This window comes from Charadrius vociferus, unplaced genomic scaffold, assembly GCF_000708025.1.
Source record: "Charadrius vociferus isolate BGI_N301 unplaced genomic scaffold, ASM70802v2 scaffold41, whole genome shotgun sequence".
NCBI classification, from domain to species: domain Eukaryota; kingdom Metazoa; phylum Chordata; class Aves; order Charadriiformes; family Charadriidae; genus Charadrius; species Charadrius vociferus.
Window position 1 is genome coordinate 751,139 of NW_009647013.1, and position 17,678 is coordinate 768,816.

The 17,678-nt window shown below is 43.2% G+C and overlaps 1 protein-coding gene across 1 annotated transcript in view; it reads left to right on the top strand.

Annotated features, from left to right (window-relative positions):
• The window catches only part of ELP3 (elongator acetyltransferase complex subunit 3), a 103,722-nt gene that overhangs the window by 22,330 nt on the left and 63,714 nt on the right, over positions 1-17,678 (top strand). The window contains exons 8-9 of the mRNA XM_009895442.1: positions 13,505-13,666; positions 16,994-17,120. Coding sequence (XP_009893744.1) covers positions 13,505-13,666; positions 16,994-17,120 — 289 coding nt within the window. The remainder of the gene's footprint in view (positions 1-13,504; positions 13,667-16,993; positions 17,121-17,678) is intronic.

A 17,678-nucleotide genomic window follows, 5' to 3' on the forward strand; every position in this document is an offset into this window, starting at 1 on the left:
CGCTTCTTCCTTTGCGTAGTTTTATCGAGACTTTCAGGTGTCTTTCCTTTAGTTGTCATTTTCAAATGCCATTAGTGGTAATCAAAGGAGAAGCAAAGTCTGTACAAGCGTCCTGGGAGCAAGGACGGGAGTTTTAGGATGGCTGGTTGAGTGCACAGGCAACCAACCTCTTGTCTGAGAGTGCTGATTGACGAGAAGCTCAGCATGAGCGGGCAACGTGCGATCGCAGCCCAGAAGGCCAACCGGATCCTGGGCTGCATCAGAAGAAGGGTGGCCAGCAGGGCGAGGGAGGGGGTTCTGCCCCTCTACTCCACTCTGGGGAGACCCCACCTGGAGTACTGCGTCCAGCTCTGGAGTCCTCAACGTAAGAAAGACATGGACCTGCTGGAGCGTGTCCAGAGGAGAGCCACGAGGATGACCCGAGGGCTGGAGCACCTCTGCTATGAGGAGAGGCTGAGAGAGTTGGGGCTGTTCAGCCTGGAGAAGAGAAGGCGGAGGTGTCCCTGGGCAGGGCAGAGGGGGTTGGAACTAGATGGTCTTCAAGGTCCTTTCCAACCTAAACCATTCTATGATTTCATCCACATGTGGCTCATTGATCTGCTCGTCACGGCGGCTGAAAACCCAAGCTGGAATGATCAGCATGTTGTGTTGGACTAGCTGCATCTTCCACACGTAAGATGGATGCTTGGTTTTTTAACAGGCGTTCATATATTAGTCTGAAGTTTAAAGTGTCTGGCTCATGGTGAAGGAAAGTATATACGGTCATTGTCTAGTAGATTGAGTAATTGCTCAGGAAGTAGACATTTTACGGGCACTTTATGTATTTTCTTCTTTCAGACATCTCGAAAAAAGTTGTTTTGCTGTGTTGGACCTCAATTGTCTTTATTATAACAACAGTTTCTGTTTTCTTGAGCTGCTAAAAACCCAAACCACCTCCCTCTTTATGTAGACAGAGTGACGGGAAAAACTTGTTTACATAGTACGTGTTTTCACCTTATGGCAGATGAACTCCTTTCCTCTGGCTGCTTGAAATGGGCTGATGTTTCAACGAAACGTCTAGCTTGTAGTTTTCTTTGAAGCATTTGACAAATAGGTGTAATTTTAACTGGATTTCCAAAACTGAGGTCCTTCACCAAAGCCTCTTTAAAGATTGTGGGAATAAGAGTGAAGGCTTTGCATGCATAAATAGTTGAAAGGTATTAGGAGACGGAATAAATGATCAATTTACACAACAGAGGAAGGTCATTAGTGGTGTCCCAGAGGAATCTGTGCTGGAATAGGTGGTCTGTACCATGCTGGGTGGGTGGTGAACGGGAGGTGACAATTAGCGTAGATACAAAGCGATGCGTATAACAAAGATTTTTCCTTATTTTACTACAGAACAATGAGCTCTGAGTTGGTTAATGCCACTCAGGAACAAGATTTTAAAGTTATAGTAGATAACTGTGAGAAACACAGACTTGATGCTTGGTATTAGTTAAAAGACCAACTCAGTGTGAGGAATTATAATGAAGGGAATAGAGAGCAAACTGGGCAATATTGTTATGCTGCCACGTAATTCAGCAGTGCCTTCACAGCTTGAACCTACGTTCAGTTCTTTTTAAAAATAAGGGAGGGGAGAAGGAAAGTGATACTGTGGAGCGGGGGAAAAAGTACTTGAGAGTGATATAATAGAGATCTATGAAATGCTGAGCAGCATGGAGAAGACAAAAAAAAAAAAAAAAGATAAATATTGATTGTCTCCCAGAGCAGAAGAATTAGTGCTGTCAGATGAAAAGGGAATTAAACGCAAAGAAGGCACTTCTTTGTGCGGTACATAGTTAGGCTGAGGGGCGACCAAACACATTCATAGGAAAGCTATCCATTGAGAGCTGCTATGAAGACACCTACTACTACTAAAGATGTCACCTCTGGCGAGGTTCCTGAAGAGGAAATAATTGGCAATTGTGAGAATATTCACGGAAAATGCCATTGCAGCTTGCTGTGCTTCCGCTGCCCTGCTCTAAGCATCTGCAACAGCCACGGGTGGGTGGGATACTGGGCTAAATCGACCCTTGGACTTGCCCCAGGCACTGTTCTTGTGTTTCTGGAGCGTGCAGGACCCTTGTTCCATCTCCAGACCCGGTCAGTTTGCTAGTGGCACTCCAGTTGCCATCTAAAGGCGGTTTGGGTCTCCCTGAGCCTTGATGCTGGGAAGCTGATGACTTGTGTCGCTGTTTCGGTTCTGGGAGAAATGTGAAGACTTCGGTCTCCAAGACAGTAATTTGGCTGCACTGACTGGGGCAGGTTTGAGAAGGGCAGAGGGCTGACATAAGGGAAGAGGAGATAAGCACTCTTCTGCCTCTATTAACCTTATTTCAGCTTTTTTTCCCTTAAACCTTTAGTTTTGACAGAGATAGGTAAAAAAGAGGTCGCAATGCGGTTCCTGGTAGAGCCACACATGCATTTTTCTTGTTTGGGATATTTCACTCCGGCATGTGCTTATTCATCCTGGTGTTCTCGTTTGCAGCTTGCTAATAATTTGTTGCTGAAAAAACCCCATCTGTATTGCTCTTGCCTTGAATTTGATGGATGGGAGCTTAGAAAATAAGCCTGCAGTGTTAGAAGGTCCTGTCGGGGTTTTCTCTTTGGTGTCCTTTTTTTGCCTCCTGAGCTAAGCCAAACCTTTCAGGGTCTGCTCGCGTGTCCTCTGAGAATAGGCGGTGATTGTGGCTTTGGAAAGAATTGTGCATTTCACAGAATCACAGAATCATAGAATCTTCCGAGTTGGAAGGGACCTCTCGAGACCACCCAGCCCCACTCCCCTGCTAAAGCAGGACTGCCCAGAGCACATCCCTCAGGACTGCATCCAGGCGGGTCTTGAAAACCTCCAGAGAAGGGGACTCCACCCCCTCCCTGGGCAGCCTGTGCCACTGCTCTGTCACCCCAACCCTAAAGAAGGGTTTCCGTCTGTTGGAACGGAACTTCCTCTCTTCCAACTTGTGCCCATCGCCCCTCGTCCTGTCCCTGGGAACCACCGAGAAGAGTCTGGCTCCATCCTCCTGCAACCCCCCCTTTAGATACGTGTATGCCATAATAAGGTCTCCCCTCAGCCTTCTCCTCTCCAGGCTAAAGAGTCCCAGCGCTCTCAGCCTCTCCTCATAAAAAAAACAGTATTCCAGTTGTGGCCTCACCAGTGCCGAGTAGAGGGGGAGAATGACCTCCCTCGCCCTACTGGCCACACTCTTCCCTATGCAGCCCAGGATTCCGTTGGCTTTTTTGGCAGCAAGGGCACATTTCTTAGCCCGGCACGGTAAGAGCGGAGCAGGTCCCGCGCGGGGCTCCGTCCCGGCTGTCGGGAACGGCAGTGTCCCTCCAGCAGCGCCGCAGCCTGCTTGCCCAGAGGTCCTCTACATGCCGTTGCTCTATGAAAGCTGTGAATGATATAAAAATAAACCAAACAACCCCCCGCCCCCTTCCCTTTATAGCCAACATCATTACCTTCTTGTCGTTACAGCCGGGCGTTTAATTAGTCCATGCAAATAGCCCGACTTTGATTAGGCCTGAAGTGTGTTAACATAACTCTGCCGCTTCTGCTCGTGCTGTGCTTGTTCTTCGGAGGATTTTCAGATGTCAGATCCATTCATTGTGGTTACAACTTGGTAAACAAATTAAGAAAGAGAGAAAACTGGTAAGTTCTAGGGGTTTTTTTTGCTACAGAGTGGGTACTATTTTGAACACAGATCCTCCAGGTTTCTAACACCAAGTGACACAGCAGTAGGGAGCGTAATTACGTATGACTTATCTGTTAGTGGCATTTCACCAAAAAAAAGGATTTGTTCTCGCTTATCTTTTAGCAGGTATAAATACTGTTACTTGGTCAAAATTGGAGAATTATATTTTAGTCAATAAATGACTGTATTTTAAGTAACCCCAAGTTTTGCAGGATTTGAAAACTGAACCTTGGGAAAGCGATGCTGCTGAGAACCCAAAGCAGTCTGTCGTACTCCTGGTAGTGGTGATAAGGAAAACACTGAAATGTTGTAATAAAAAGGGAGCACTATAAAGCCAAATAACTGGCATTTGAGCTTTCAGAAATATCTGCTCTGGGCAATCATCAAACGTGCAACTTTTCGAAAGATGTCGGATGAGTAAGATGCCCCCTGTTTTGTTTACTAGCAGGAAATTGTAGATATTGAATTAATTTTTGCTAGCTATGTTTCAGAGATTGTCACTGTGATAAAGCAGAGCTATTAGAGATCAAGAAGGAGGAGGTCATTTAAGTAATAGTGAGGATGTGGTACATAAGATACTTGTGTATTATATGGGCAGTTTCCCCTTCAGAAACCAGTGGTGTCACTTTTTGTCTCCATTCCACGTGTATAGACAGCATTGTCTGTCTCGAACACCTGTAATTGTGTTACACCTAGGACCACGCTCCTTGTAGTCATGAGCAACAAGGATGGGGTTTTTTTTGAGGTATTAGACATGTTAGAGATACTGGATGTTCACAACCACTGTTGTTCATAAAGTTAAGGCCAGGAACTTTCTACCAAGGACTCCTTTGGTCGCTGATGAGAATTCTTCGTTTTCCCACCCAGCCCTCCAACGCTTTCATCTTTCCACCAGGCTCTAAGCACCTCTTCTTCTAAGGCGGGTTTGCAGCTGTGGTTTTTGGGGGATAGGCTAAGGGCAGATGAGCAGCAGTGCTTTCCCCTTCCCACCCAAGCTGTGACCACTCATTGCGATGTGTGTGAGTACGGAGCACCGCATTTTGTGGAAATTGCTGCTGTTGGAGAACATTTTGGCAACAATGGTGATCAACTAATATGAGCATCTTTGTAGCTTATTCCGTCTTCACCATCGAGAAGGTTCTCTTTGGCTTTTGAGGTAATGCTGGAATGTCCTGCAGGCAAGTCTTTTGGGGGCTGTTGAGTTGGATGAGTTGTTCTAGATCTTCTTTCCATATAGATGGGTTCACCTCAATGCTTCTTGTTCTTGGTGATTGGTTCTCTTTGATGCTGCCTTTGAACAGTTTCTGCTGCTTTTTGTGCCTTTTTCTGCTCTTTTGGCTCTCCGTTTGCCACCTCTTTATGTACTCTCCTACTCTGAAACGTGTAAAACAGATAAATGGCTTAAAGGCCTGTGATTAACGTGCTGTATATGCACTGTGTTAACGCACCTGCTTTATTCTTATAGTTTATCTTAGAGCTTGTTGGGATGAGGCAAGTCTTGCTGTGTTGTCTGGCATCCTGCCACTCTGGTCCCAGCCGGGGAGTTTGGAAGCTGCTGGAGTATGGATTGTAAATAATTGAGTCTTTGACGCTGAGGTCTCGTAGCTGGTGAGACTTTTGCCTGTAGACCAAAGTTGAATCGAGAGCGTGTAAAGGCTTTGTTAAAGGAGTTGTTTTATGCCAGAACTGCGCTGTCTGTTTTTTCTCGGAGTGAGAAAATGTCTGAGACCCTGTGTCAAACTGCTGTGTCTGGTGGAGAGGTAGGTGCCTTTTTGATCTGAAAAAAACCGAGCTTATTTTAGAGGCAGACTCTGATTTGAAGGTCTGCTTAATGTACCAGCTTTCTCTGAAAATTCAGTCAAATAAAACTCTAATGATTAAAATTAATAATCTCTCCTTAACTTCTTCCTACGTCAGACAGTTCTGTAATCAAGCTGAAAAGAACTGACTTTACGATAGCTATGTCTGTGCAAACCTTAAGGTTTCTCTGTATCTCATTTCCTTCATTTCTATGGCTTAGCATCTATTTTATTTACATAATTTACCTCTGTGGTCAGTCTGTTATTAAAATTGCCCCACTGTCATCTTATGTTATACACTTGTCTTGATTTCTGATTATTCTTTTGATTAAGTGGGGCTCCTCGGCACTGCTGTATTGCAAATAAGGAATAAGACTGTTCCAGGGAAGGAGGAGAAATACTACAAGATGTTTGTTGCTGCTTGAATAAGATAAAATCCATCTCCATGCTAAGGTTCCAGAAGAAATGGGGTGTTGGTGGACAGCCGGCTGAACATGAGCCATCAGTGTGCCCAGGTGGCCAAGCCAGCCAACAGCACCCTGGCCTGTATCAGGAACAGTGCGGCCAGCAGGACTGGGGCAGTGATGGTCCCCCTGTCCTCGGCACTGGTGAGGCCCCACCTCCAGGGCTGTGTTCAGTTTTGGGCCCCTCATGACAAGACAGGCATTGAGGCGCCGGAGCGTGTCCAGAGAAGGGCAACGGAGCTGTGAGGGGTCTGGAGCACACGTCTGGTGAGGAGCGGCTGAAGGGCCTGGGGGTGCTCAGCCTGGAGAAGAGGAGGCTGAGGGGAGACCTTCTCGCTCTCTACAGCGCCCTGAAAGGAGGGGGTAGTGAGGGGGGGGCGGTCTCTGCTCCCCAGGAGCAGGCAATGGTACAGGAGGAAACGGCCTCAAGTTGCACCAGGGGAGGTTTAGGATGGATACTGGGAAAAATTCCTTCATGGAAAGGGTTGTCAAGCACTGGCACAGGCTGCCTGGGGAAGTGGTGGAGTCGCCATCCCTGGAGGTGTTTAAAAGTTGTGTAGACATGGTGCTGAGGAACGTGGTCTAGTGGTAACATGTCAGCGACGGGTTAACGGTTGGATTTGATGATCTTAAGGGTCTCTTCCAACCAAAACAATTCCATGATTCTATAATTCTGTGAAATGCACATCATAAATATTAGCGGCAGAATGACCCTGGATATCGGGTGAACTTGTATATACAAGACCATCATGGGTGGAGTTTTCAGCTTGGGTTCATCTAATTCCTCAGGGCTTTCTCTATTTTGCTTCTTTTGGTCTCCAGTTAATAATAGTTTTGCTTGTCTTGGTCATCAACAAGGTCATCTTAACCTCTTGTGGCTAAGTATCCTGAGTCACTCTCTTTGGAGCTCTAGATATCTGCTTTTCGGGCTGTCTGCCTACTTGGATAGAGTCTGTTCCCTCTTCAGGACTGCCTTGGCTAGCGTGCCGTTCCTGCAGGACGTGTGGCTAGATGTCTGTTGCTTTTAAAGATTAAGTGAAAGCAAATCCGTCATCTCCGTTATCACGATAAGTCACTGTATGCCGTTAGTGAGCTTACAGGGTTTTTTTGGGCGAAATGAAGTGTAATATGCATAAACTTCTGCGAGAGAATTGACTGGGTACAGGGAGATATTTTGACGTTAAAAAAGAGACTAGAACAACATGTCACCCATTACATTGGTTTTCAAAACAGGCATAGCAAAAAATTATTGTCATTGACCTGAATGGTTTCTAATAGGATTCTGTTGGTTTTTGCCTCTGGGCCTCGCGTTTAATACTTGTGTTAAAATAGTAATTTCTAAGGGTTGGCAGGAGCTATCAATACTGGAGATGGGCAAATAAGGGATAAATCTATATTCCATAGTAACTTGTATACAAGCAAGCTGTGTACTTTGTTGTGGGAAAATGTAAAGCTGTTTTTCTAGGAATGGTGCAGGATGCTATTCTGAGAAGCAGCGAAGTATCTAGAAAATATTTAGGAGTTAAGTCGCATTATCATGAGCTTTCTGTATGATTCAGCAGCCAAATTACCCTTGACTGTATAAATAGTGGAAAATTGGATAGGAATAGGCAAATCATATTCCATCTGGATATAGTACTGGTGTGTCTGCAAAGTTCTGTGGCTGTTTTTGGCCTCAAAGGCAACAAGAAGAATGCTTAAAAACTGGAGATAGTGCTAAGAAAAGCTGTGAAAATGATGTAAGCGTTAGAATATATGCACTTCATGAAAAACATATAAAACTCCTTGAATCTAGTTGGATACCCTGGTACCTGCCAAAAGGGCAACATGGTGGAATACAATTAATTTTGGAGATTTCTGGAGTGCGTTATGATGATATTTAGAAATAGTTAGTTTACCCAGAAGTGCTTTCCTCTATCTGCTGCTCACTAAGAGCTGGTTGAGGGAAGGATGTGGTCTTGGCTGCGATGACTCTGAGATGTTAGTGCTTAAGATCCCGAGGGACGGGAGTAGCACAATAAAGACGTCGGTGTTCAGGACAACAGAGCTGAACCTTTCCAGGGAACCGAAAGGCAGGATCCCATGGGAGGATGCCCTGAAGGGTGAATAAGCTCAGGTGAGCTTAGCTGTTCTTCCAGGACAACCTCCTCAAATGGCAAAGACAGTGCAGGAAACCAAGCAGGCATGACAGATCACCAGCTTTGCTTAATGGGGAAGTGCTGATGGAGCTCAAATATGGAAAAAGGAGTGTGTGCAGAAGGTGAAGGGAAGTGCAAGATGCCCAGGAGGGATACAGGCATTAGAAAACCTTAATTGGAGTTGAAACCCAAAGGGATTGTTGGACAACAAGAAGGACTTCAGAAAGACCAAAGGAAATGTGGATCTGTTGGATGGGGCAGGCAGCTCCATGATGAAGGACACAAGAAAAGGCTGAGGTATGCATTGTTTCTTTGCCTCTGTCTTTATTTGGAAGATCTGGTCTTGCTAGATGGTGGTTTGGGGTGAGAGGTAGTACCCATGGCAGAGGATTGCCTTGGGTACCACCGGCATGTGGGACACATGCAGATCCGTGGAAGTGGATGGGTGAGGCAGCTCCATCTCCCCTTGGAGAGACTGTGACAACTGAGAGGTCCCCAGTGACTGGAAACGTCATGTCTGTCTTCAAGAGGGCAAGAAGGAAAACTCCAGGCTGATAGGCCTCGCCTTGGTCCCCAAGAACATTATGGAGCATGTCTTTGTGGAAGCTGTTCCATGGTGGGGAAGGCGGCCATGAGGATTCAGCACGGATTTTCCACGAGGAAAATGTGCCTACCCAACCTTCTAGAAATGAGGGAAACCACCGTGTTTCCAGCGGGCAGTTACGATGAAACCTAGGGCACGGCAAGTAGGAGATGAGCAGAGTCAGTCTTAAAACAGCCAATCTACTATAAATGGTTACATAAATCACTGATTAATAACAAAAAAAAATCAAATCTGACTTGAGACCCGCGAATCAGGATCAGATTTCACAGATATATTTCTTAAAAAATAGAAACCAAACTAATCCAAAAACTTTCTCCACTGGAAAAAAAAGAAGTGTTACTCTTAAGCATATATCAGTTTGTCTTTTCTTTTTCTCTGTTAACTGGTAAATATCTGTCTCAGATTCTGACGGTGCTTTAAAATATGAGATCTTGCCAATTTGATTAAAAAAAAAAAATCAGTGTCTGTTTTGATGTAAATGTAGTATTTAGTAGATAATTTTTTATATAGTATTTCCTGCTTTTTGCGAGTATCTAAACTCTGTCTTGTAGGTTGCCATTGGCCTGGTCAGCGAAGGAGGTGCTGGCTGTGCGTCCAAAAATGTTGAAACTAAATGTTAAACACTGACAGATTGACTTTTTAAAAATGAAAAATGTAACTTAGTTGTGTAATGCAGCTTTGTGCTGCATAATAATAATAATCGGTGCAGCTTTTATGGGTAACTGTTTGATAACTCCTTCCATAAACTGACCGGTTACGGAAGTCTGGTAAAGCTTTTAACTCGTGGCCGCTGCTGGTGCTCTGTGTTTGGCCGCTGAACTTATTCTCTCACAATTTGTACCTGTTTTTAGTTTTAGTATTAGGTGTCAAATGAACTAGAGTTGCTTATTTTGAAGGTAGGAAAAATGTTGACTCTCCAAATGAGTGTTTACATTTCGAAACTTGAGAAAAGAGAAGAAAAGTCAAATTTTTCTTTCTTTATTCAGGAGATGATGGAGATGTGTTACCAGAATCGCCTTCTGTGGAAGGTTGGCTGTCACACGCTTCTTTCTCTTTTCCAATTAGTTGAAAGGAATCGGTAGTCTTTATTAAATATGGACCACGCGACTCAAGCTTTTATTTTATGTTAATAAAACAGAGTATGAGACTGCGCTCTGTTTGCTCCCCCTAAGTCTGTGGGACTTGTGGCTCCACTTGAAAATGTCTCTTCCAGAGGGCGGTGGTTTGAAGAGGCTCATGACTTCTCTTGCAAATGCCATCTTTGTTGCTTTATCTGTTTTGGGTTCGTTTTTGTTTTGCTTTTCTAGTTATCGTTAAGACACACTTCTCTTTACGGCGTAGAGTTGGGCAGGACAATTTTACCAACCGTTACACCAAACTGAAATCCTTTGCATTGTATATCTCAGCCATAAATTTGCTGTGGAGGGGGCGGTACAATTATTTTTGGCTCCCCTCAGTATTTCAGGCCTGATTGTAGGTGCTTAATATGAACACATACCCTCTACCACGATGGGTGAGTTATCTGGTGATTTCCCCCACCCCACCTCCCCCCAGTTAAAATTTCTCTCGTTAATTCTTGCAAATCACATCTTTAAAAATGAGCCTTTTTTTTCAGTCTGCTGTTAATGAATCACGTTGGCAATGTTTTCCCTGATGTGATAAACAATTGTTCTGTTAATCTGTCAGATTAGTGAAATCTGACTTGAGACCCGCGAATCAGGATCAGATTTCACAGATATATTTCTTAAAAAATAGAAACCAAACTAATCCAAAAACTTTCTCCACTGGAAAAAAAGAAGTGTTACTCTTAAGCATATATCAGTTTGTCTTTTCTTTTTCTCTGTTAACTGGTAAATATCTGTCTCAGATTCTGACGGTGCTTTAAAATATGAGATCTTGCCAATTTGATTAAAAAAAAAAAATAATCAGTGTCTGTTTTGATGTAAATGCAGTATTTAGTAGATAATTTTTTATATAGTATTTCCTGCTTTTTGCGAGTATCTAAACTCTGTCTTGTAGGTTGCCATTGGCCTGGTCAGCGAAGGAGGTGCTGGCTGTGCGTCCAAAAATGTTGAAACTAAATGTTAAACACTGACAGATTGACTTTTTAAAAATGAAAAATGTAACTTAGTTGTGTAATGCAGCTTTGTGCTGCATAATAATAATAATCGGTGCAGCTTTTATGGGTAACTGTTTGATAACTCCTTCCATAAACTGACCGGTTACGGAAGTCTGGTAAAGCTTTTAACTCGTGGCCGCTGCTGGTGCTCTGTGTTTGGCCGCTGAACTTATTCTCTCACAATTTGTACCTGTTTTTAGTTTTAGTATTAGGTGTCAAATGAACTAGAGTTGCTTATTTTGAAGGTAGGAAAAATGTTGACTCTCCAAATGAGTGTTTACATTTCGAAACTTGAGAAAAGAGAAGAAAAGTCAAATTTTTCTTTCTTTATTCAGGAGATGATGGAGATGTGTTACCAGAATCGCCTTCTGTGGAAGGTTGGCTGTCACACGCTTCTTTCTCTTTTCCAATTAGTTGAAAGGAATCGGTAGTCTTTATTAAATATGGACCACGCGACTCAAGCTTTTATTTTATGTTAATAAAACAGAGTATGAGACTGCGCTCTGTTTGCTCCCCCTAAGTCTGTGGGACTTGTGGCTCCACTTGAAAATGTCTCTTCCAGAGGGCGGTGGTTTGAAGAGGCTCATGACTTCTCTTGCAAATGCCATCTTTGTTGCTTTATCTGTTTTGGGTTCGTTTTTGTTTTGCTTTTCTAGTTATCGTTAAGACACACTTCTCTTTACGGCGTAGAGTTGGGCAGGACAATTTTACCAACCGTTACACCAAACTGAAATCCTTTGCATTGTATATCTCAGCCATAAATTTGCTGTGGAGGGGGCGGTACAATTATTTTTGGCTCCCCTCAGTATTTCAGGCCTGATTGTAGGTGCTTAATATGAACACATACCCTCTACCACGATGGGTGAGTTATCTGGTGATTTCCCCCACCCCACCTCCCCCCAGTTAAAATTTCTCTCGTTAATTCTTGCAAATCACATCTTTAAAAATGAGCCTTTTTTTTCAGTCTGCTGTTAATGAATCACGTTGGCAATGTTTTCCCTGATGTGATAAACAATTGTTCTGTTAATCTGTCAGATTAGTGAGCCACGAACTCTGAAATGTTTTACGTCGTTTTTGTTGTTTGTGGGTTGTGGGGTTTTTTCTTTTTTCAAGATGCCTATTTTGACAGCCGTTACAGTCTTGCCTCCCCAATATCTTGGTCTTTACAGATCTTACGCTTTAGCAGTTTGAAGGGAGTTAATATTTTTGCTTGTGAATCTGAGCCCACTTTTGGGTTTTGCTGGTTTTTTTTGGGGGGGGGAGGTGTTGGGGATGGTGGGGTTTTGTGGGGTTTTTTTTTTGGTTAAATTGGACCTCCATCGTGGTCTAAGGTAGGCTCTGGAGCTTTATTTTGATTCAGAAGCTTCCAGCTATCCGGAGCCAGAAATTGGATGATGAATCTTTATAGAACACCTAATAAAGAGCTGAAGTTAGTCATCCTTATGATTCCGGTGTGCAGTATTCTTTCAGGTATCGGCATAACATCTCTCTCTTACTCAAGGTGTCCCCTTTTCAGCAACATTTAATGTTAATACCGAGATCTTCATCATTTGGGACCGTTAAAGAGACTGATATTCCTCTCAAGCAGTGGCTGTTAATCCTGCCCACATCCCAGTTTGGGAATTATCCAGATTATCTCTGAAGTTTCAAAAGGTTTCAAAAGAAGAAGTTTCCTTCTTCCTGCTGTAAATCTTTTCTCCTGTGCCGCAGTCCTCTGTTATACAACCACCGTATTCTGCAGGAAAGACGGTCAAGTGAAATGATTCCTGCATGGAAAAGAGTATTATCCTTGCTGATGGTGGTGGAGATTATGTTGATTGACGGTTTCCTTTTGTGAACTTTGGTTCAAGACTGCTTTGGATTCCTTTTTTTTTCTTTTGTTTTACTCTCTCATAGGTCAGTAACTTACCATTTGTCATCAGCAGAGGATTTTTCTACTAGCTGGAATAATTAGTCTCTGGTAGACATCCAGTGATAAATGGGAGAGGAGGGCGAAAAAGGTTAACAATGAATTTTGTTTCAGTGTTAGACTTCAATGAAGTTGAGAGCGTGCCACATGCTCACAAAGGGATGTGATTTGTAGAATTTTTCATAGACAGTCTGGTACGTTTTCTTGTTGAGAACGCAGCTGGATCTTGTCCCAGGTCCTGCAATTTGTCTGTACACCGTGGGAATCAAATGAAAATGTACCGACTATACCAAACTCTCCCTAACGTGAGGTCCTGTGTTACTGTTGGTGTCTGAGAGGGAGCAAGTGCTCAGAGTGGCTTTGGTTTGTCCCCACACGTGAGCACGGTTCTCGTTGCCTGCTCTGACTTTCCCTTTTGCCCAAGCTTTGTTTCCAGACGAGTACTGAAGGCTCAGTCTGGTCCAGGAGCATCTTCCTAACACGGACTCTTTAGAAAAGCCCCGCAAGGCTGTCACAGTCCAGTTCTCTTTTGTAGAAAGCAAACCCCAGACTCGTAATTGTGTGCATATTTGTGTATCGTTTCATCCATGCATTGCAATAAGGTTGAGGGTTCCCTTGCTGCTGGGATTTTTGAGGGTTTTAACCAGGATTTTAATTCTGGTAGTGACATAGAAACTCTCACCTGGAAGACGTTGGAAACTTTTCTGAAGTCGCTTGTGACAACTTCAGGGTTTTAACGGAGGATGGATTTTTCGCAGGTACTCAGAACGAAGCCTGACAAAATGCATTGGGATAACGATAGAGACCAGACCAGATTACTGCCTGAAGCGGCATTTAAGTGACATGTTATCCTATGGCTGTACGAGGCTGGAGATCGGAGTGCAGAGCGTGTACGAGGACGTGGCCAGGGACACCAACAGGTGAGAAGAAAGCTTCAGGGCGAAGCTGAGCGTGGCTGCTCACTGTATGCTTTCTGGAATACTCTTGAGCAGCAGGTCTTGACCTGTTTGCTTGAACACCCATTTAACGTAGAATGTAGAGCCATTTAGCTCATTTCCTTGCCTGTGTGGCTGTTAAGTCTGTTAAGAAAAACTAATAAACTGCACTGGCTTCGTGGATTTCTATGTGATATTGGGTAGACCATGGCTTGAGAAAATGGGGTTATTTGTGATGTTTTATTTTAAAATCGTATTACTTTCCTGTGTTGTACATATCTTTTTTTTTTTTTCTTATTGCTTTGTAAATAAATGCAGGTTTCTGAAGTAGAACATGTGCCCAGAGAGAGCTCATACTTCTTGTCCTCCCTTGAGTAGATACAATGCAATATAATCCGGTGGAGGTACTTTACCAGCAAACAGCATGTTCTCCGCAACATACACCACCTTCTGCTGAGTATTAGAGAGGAGAGATGACATTGGCAGGTACAGAGGGTGAGGCACAGCCAGAAACATCGCCTGTTGATAGATTAACCACAGTCATTCCAGGCGTACAGTATCTCTAGGGATTGCAAAATATATTCGCAAGAGGCCTGTGATTTATTCCTTGTCATATTGGACCTATGGCTAAAAGAACAGTTGTCCTACGTAGGAGAGTGTACAATACATTGTTCATCTCACCCCTTACAGGCAAGCAAGCCAATCTCTTTTTTTTTTTTTTTTATTTTATTGCAAGTCTCATAATTCTGCTCAGATTTTGAAAGAAGTGACTTTTTTTGTCTTGTTTTTTCACTTCTGACACTCATACAACTTGCGTTCGTTCTTATTGCATATTCCAGTCACCTTCCAAAGATGTTTAATAACCATAATCACACATAATGACAGAGAGATTATGGTTCAATAAGCAAAGCACATTTTTGTTAATACCTACCTTAAAGGCAGTAGTGCAAAACTGAAAATGTTGGACATTTTCTTTTAGAGGTTTAAAGAATCCCAAATGAGTTTCCTCCTGCGGCTTTAGCTGTAGTATTGCTGGTGCGTGGAAGTACAGGATGTCGCTGCTATGAAATGGTCAGGCTTCAGGTCTCAGTAGATGGGAAAACCCATTTCTTGAGTTGTCCTGGAGTTAAGAGCTAATATTTAGAGGTGGTACTTTCCTCCTCTAGATGTCAGAGCGTTCCAAAGGAAAAGATCCATTCTAAGGAGTATAGCTACATCTCACTCTTAGACTAGATGTATTCATTGACGGTTAATTCTGACACAGATTGTAAATTTAACAATTAATTTCCCTTCAGCTTTTAAAATCTTTCTTTTGCCTCAAGTCTTTTAAAGTTATCCCATCCTGAGGTGGAACCGTAAAACCCCACTGAGCTATCGCTTCAGTCGTCTTCGGTTTTCCTCCAGTGTTGTCTGTCACATCCGAACTACCACCGTAAATCATTCAAAGCCGTGTGTCGCTTTTGGCTTGTACATTTGCTAATAAAACTTTGCTTTCCTGCTGATGAATCGGAAGAAGAATGAAGTAGTAGATTACTGACTTGATTTCCCTAAGAAGTAATTCTGTGTAGAATCGTATTTGTAAAGTTTTTTTGGCACTTTTCAAAGCGGCTTGCGGAATTCCTAAAAGGCTTTGCTGCAGGCTGTCTCGGAGCAGGGAAAGCGCAGGCTGTTCACTCGAATATCCCCCTCCAACTTTTTAGAACAATGAATTGGAATACACTTTGAGAGAAGGGTAATTCAAGTTTCTCTTGCTTTTGAAATGACCTCATTTTGCTTCTGTTCCTCTCCTACTTTGTGGGGGATGTGTTTTGGCTTTCAAACTTTTAATATTTTGCTTGTAGCAAAATGTCAGATTACAACCAATTAGGCTAACTGTTTGGAAATTACTTTCTATTATGTTCCATAAGTCATTAGTGAGGTTTTTGAGTGCTTTTGGTGGCTGTGAGGCAGAAAAATATTCAAGAACAGATCTAGGCATCAAATAATCAAGTTATTGATGCAGCTCAAATTCCACTTCTAATAAGAAAATAATTTTTATTTATGAAGCAAGTCTCCATTTACTCCCCTCAGGCTACTCAGGGTCTTGAGTAATACTGTCCTTGAACAGTCTCAGAAAAACGCCGTAATACTTCTGAAAAAAATCATAAATAAAACTGTAGTTTTAAAACTACGTGTAGGGATTTAACAGAGGCAGAATCTTCCAGTCGAGAGGAAGGAAGAGGTCCTTAAAACAAGGGAAGTAGCTGTTTGGTTTGGTTAACATTAGGTCTCGTCAGAAGGCGTGCGTTTGTCCAGATGGCGTTAATTTTTCATCCAAAGGACTATCGAGGAGAAGAGTCACCTGCTGAGCTAATCTGTTGTCAAAGAATTCCAAAAGACGGGGTGAACTGGCGTGAAAGTGCGGTGGGAAGAAAACGGAAAGGAGGTGGCAGATGCTGAGAGGATGGAGGTGTCCAGAAATGTCAACCAGTAGTGGAAGAGCCCTCCCAGATGGGGAAGAGCAAGACAAGGACCTTGTGGGAAGACTGGTCACATGTGATGGGGACCTCCTAGTAGCTGTTTGTAGCAATAGTGATTGCTGTTGTGGAGACAGAAGGCAGATCCTGAACTGTGGAGGTGGAATCAGAGAGGAGTTTGCTTGAGGCTAATGAGTTAGGTGAGGTTCAACCTTTGTTCCTGCAATGGTTCGCGCTCCCACTCTCACCGAGCTCCTGCAGAGTGAGCCTCCGTTACTTTGGTTTGATGTCGGTGGAGAAGAACATGAAATCCTTCAAGACTCCCAATGCAGCCTATGTTTTGGAGGTTTGGCACCTCTCAGAAGTTGGGAAGAGTTTGTGTTTCTCTAAAGGGAGTACTTGAGAGTTCGGCAAGCATGTTGCAGGATGATTTTCTAGCTAGCTGGTTTTACATAGCCCACATCCTCCTCCTTTTGCTCTTTTGGTGCTTTCGTTTCTAGTTATGCTTCATTTTGATTGTACACAGTCTTCAGCGCAGCGTGTCCTGGCGTGTGCTGGGGCATCAGCTTGTGTCGTTGCTTTACAAATTGAATTTCAGCAGCTTTCCGAGGTTTCTCAGGCTGTGCTTTGAAGAGCTGTGGCCTTGCTAGGGTTCACCTGCTATAGAAGCAGCAGATTGGACTGCTTGTAGCCCCTGGTGTAGTTTACTTTATTAGCAACCATGTTCCAAGACTTGAGTGGTGATAAACTGATAATAAAACTCAACCCTTCTCACTTCCTAGAGAATAAACTCAATTAAACGTAGCAAAGTATGTCTTTTTCTGTGTGATCCTGAATCTCTTCTCTCTCTTCCCAGAGGTCACACCGTGAAGGCTGTGTGCGAGTCCTTTCACTTAGCCAAGGACGCCGGGTTTAAAGTGGTGGCGCACATGATGCCTGATCTACCAAACATGGGGCTTGAAAGGGACATGGACCAGTTTGTTGTGAGTATGGCTTAAAATAACTGGGAGTTCTAGCGTGTTCCAGCTTTTTCATCTAACGCCACTTCTCTTTCTCAGCTCAGCTATTAGTTATGATCCCGGCCAGAGTTGTTTCTTAAGGACAAATAATTTAAAATTCATTTTTGAAGGTGGAGGGTGAGAAAGATTTGTCGAACTACTTCATCCAGAAAATTATATCCTTGCCTCATGAAAGACTGAGTCACTCGGGTCTCTGTGGAATATAGCTCTTCCAATATTAACTAGGGCTCTTACTTTTTTCCGAGGTGGCTTTCTTTCCTTGGCTTTAGAATAGTGCGTGATTCAAAGTTAAAAGCATACTATCTCAAAGGTAATTAATTGCAAAATAGAGTGTATAGGTGTATTATATAGCGTCTCTGTTCTTGGCTCAGTGCTATTCAATATCTTTATCAATGATGTGGAAGAAAATATGAAATTATTTCTAGAGAAATTGAAATGAGAAGAGAGCAAATGACAAACAGTGTAGGGAGTTAACCACTATCTGGTAGCATGGTAGATTTTTTTTTTTCATTATTTAATTTT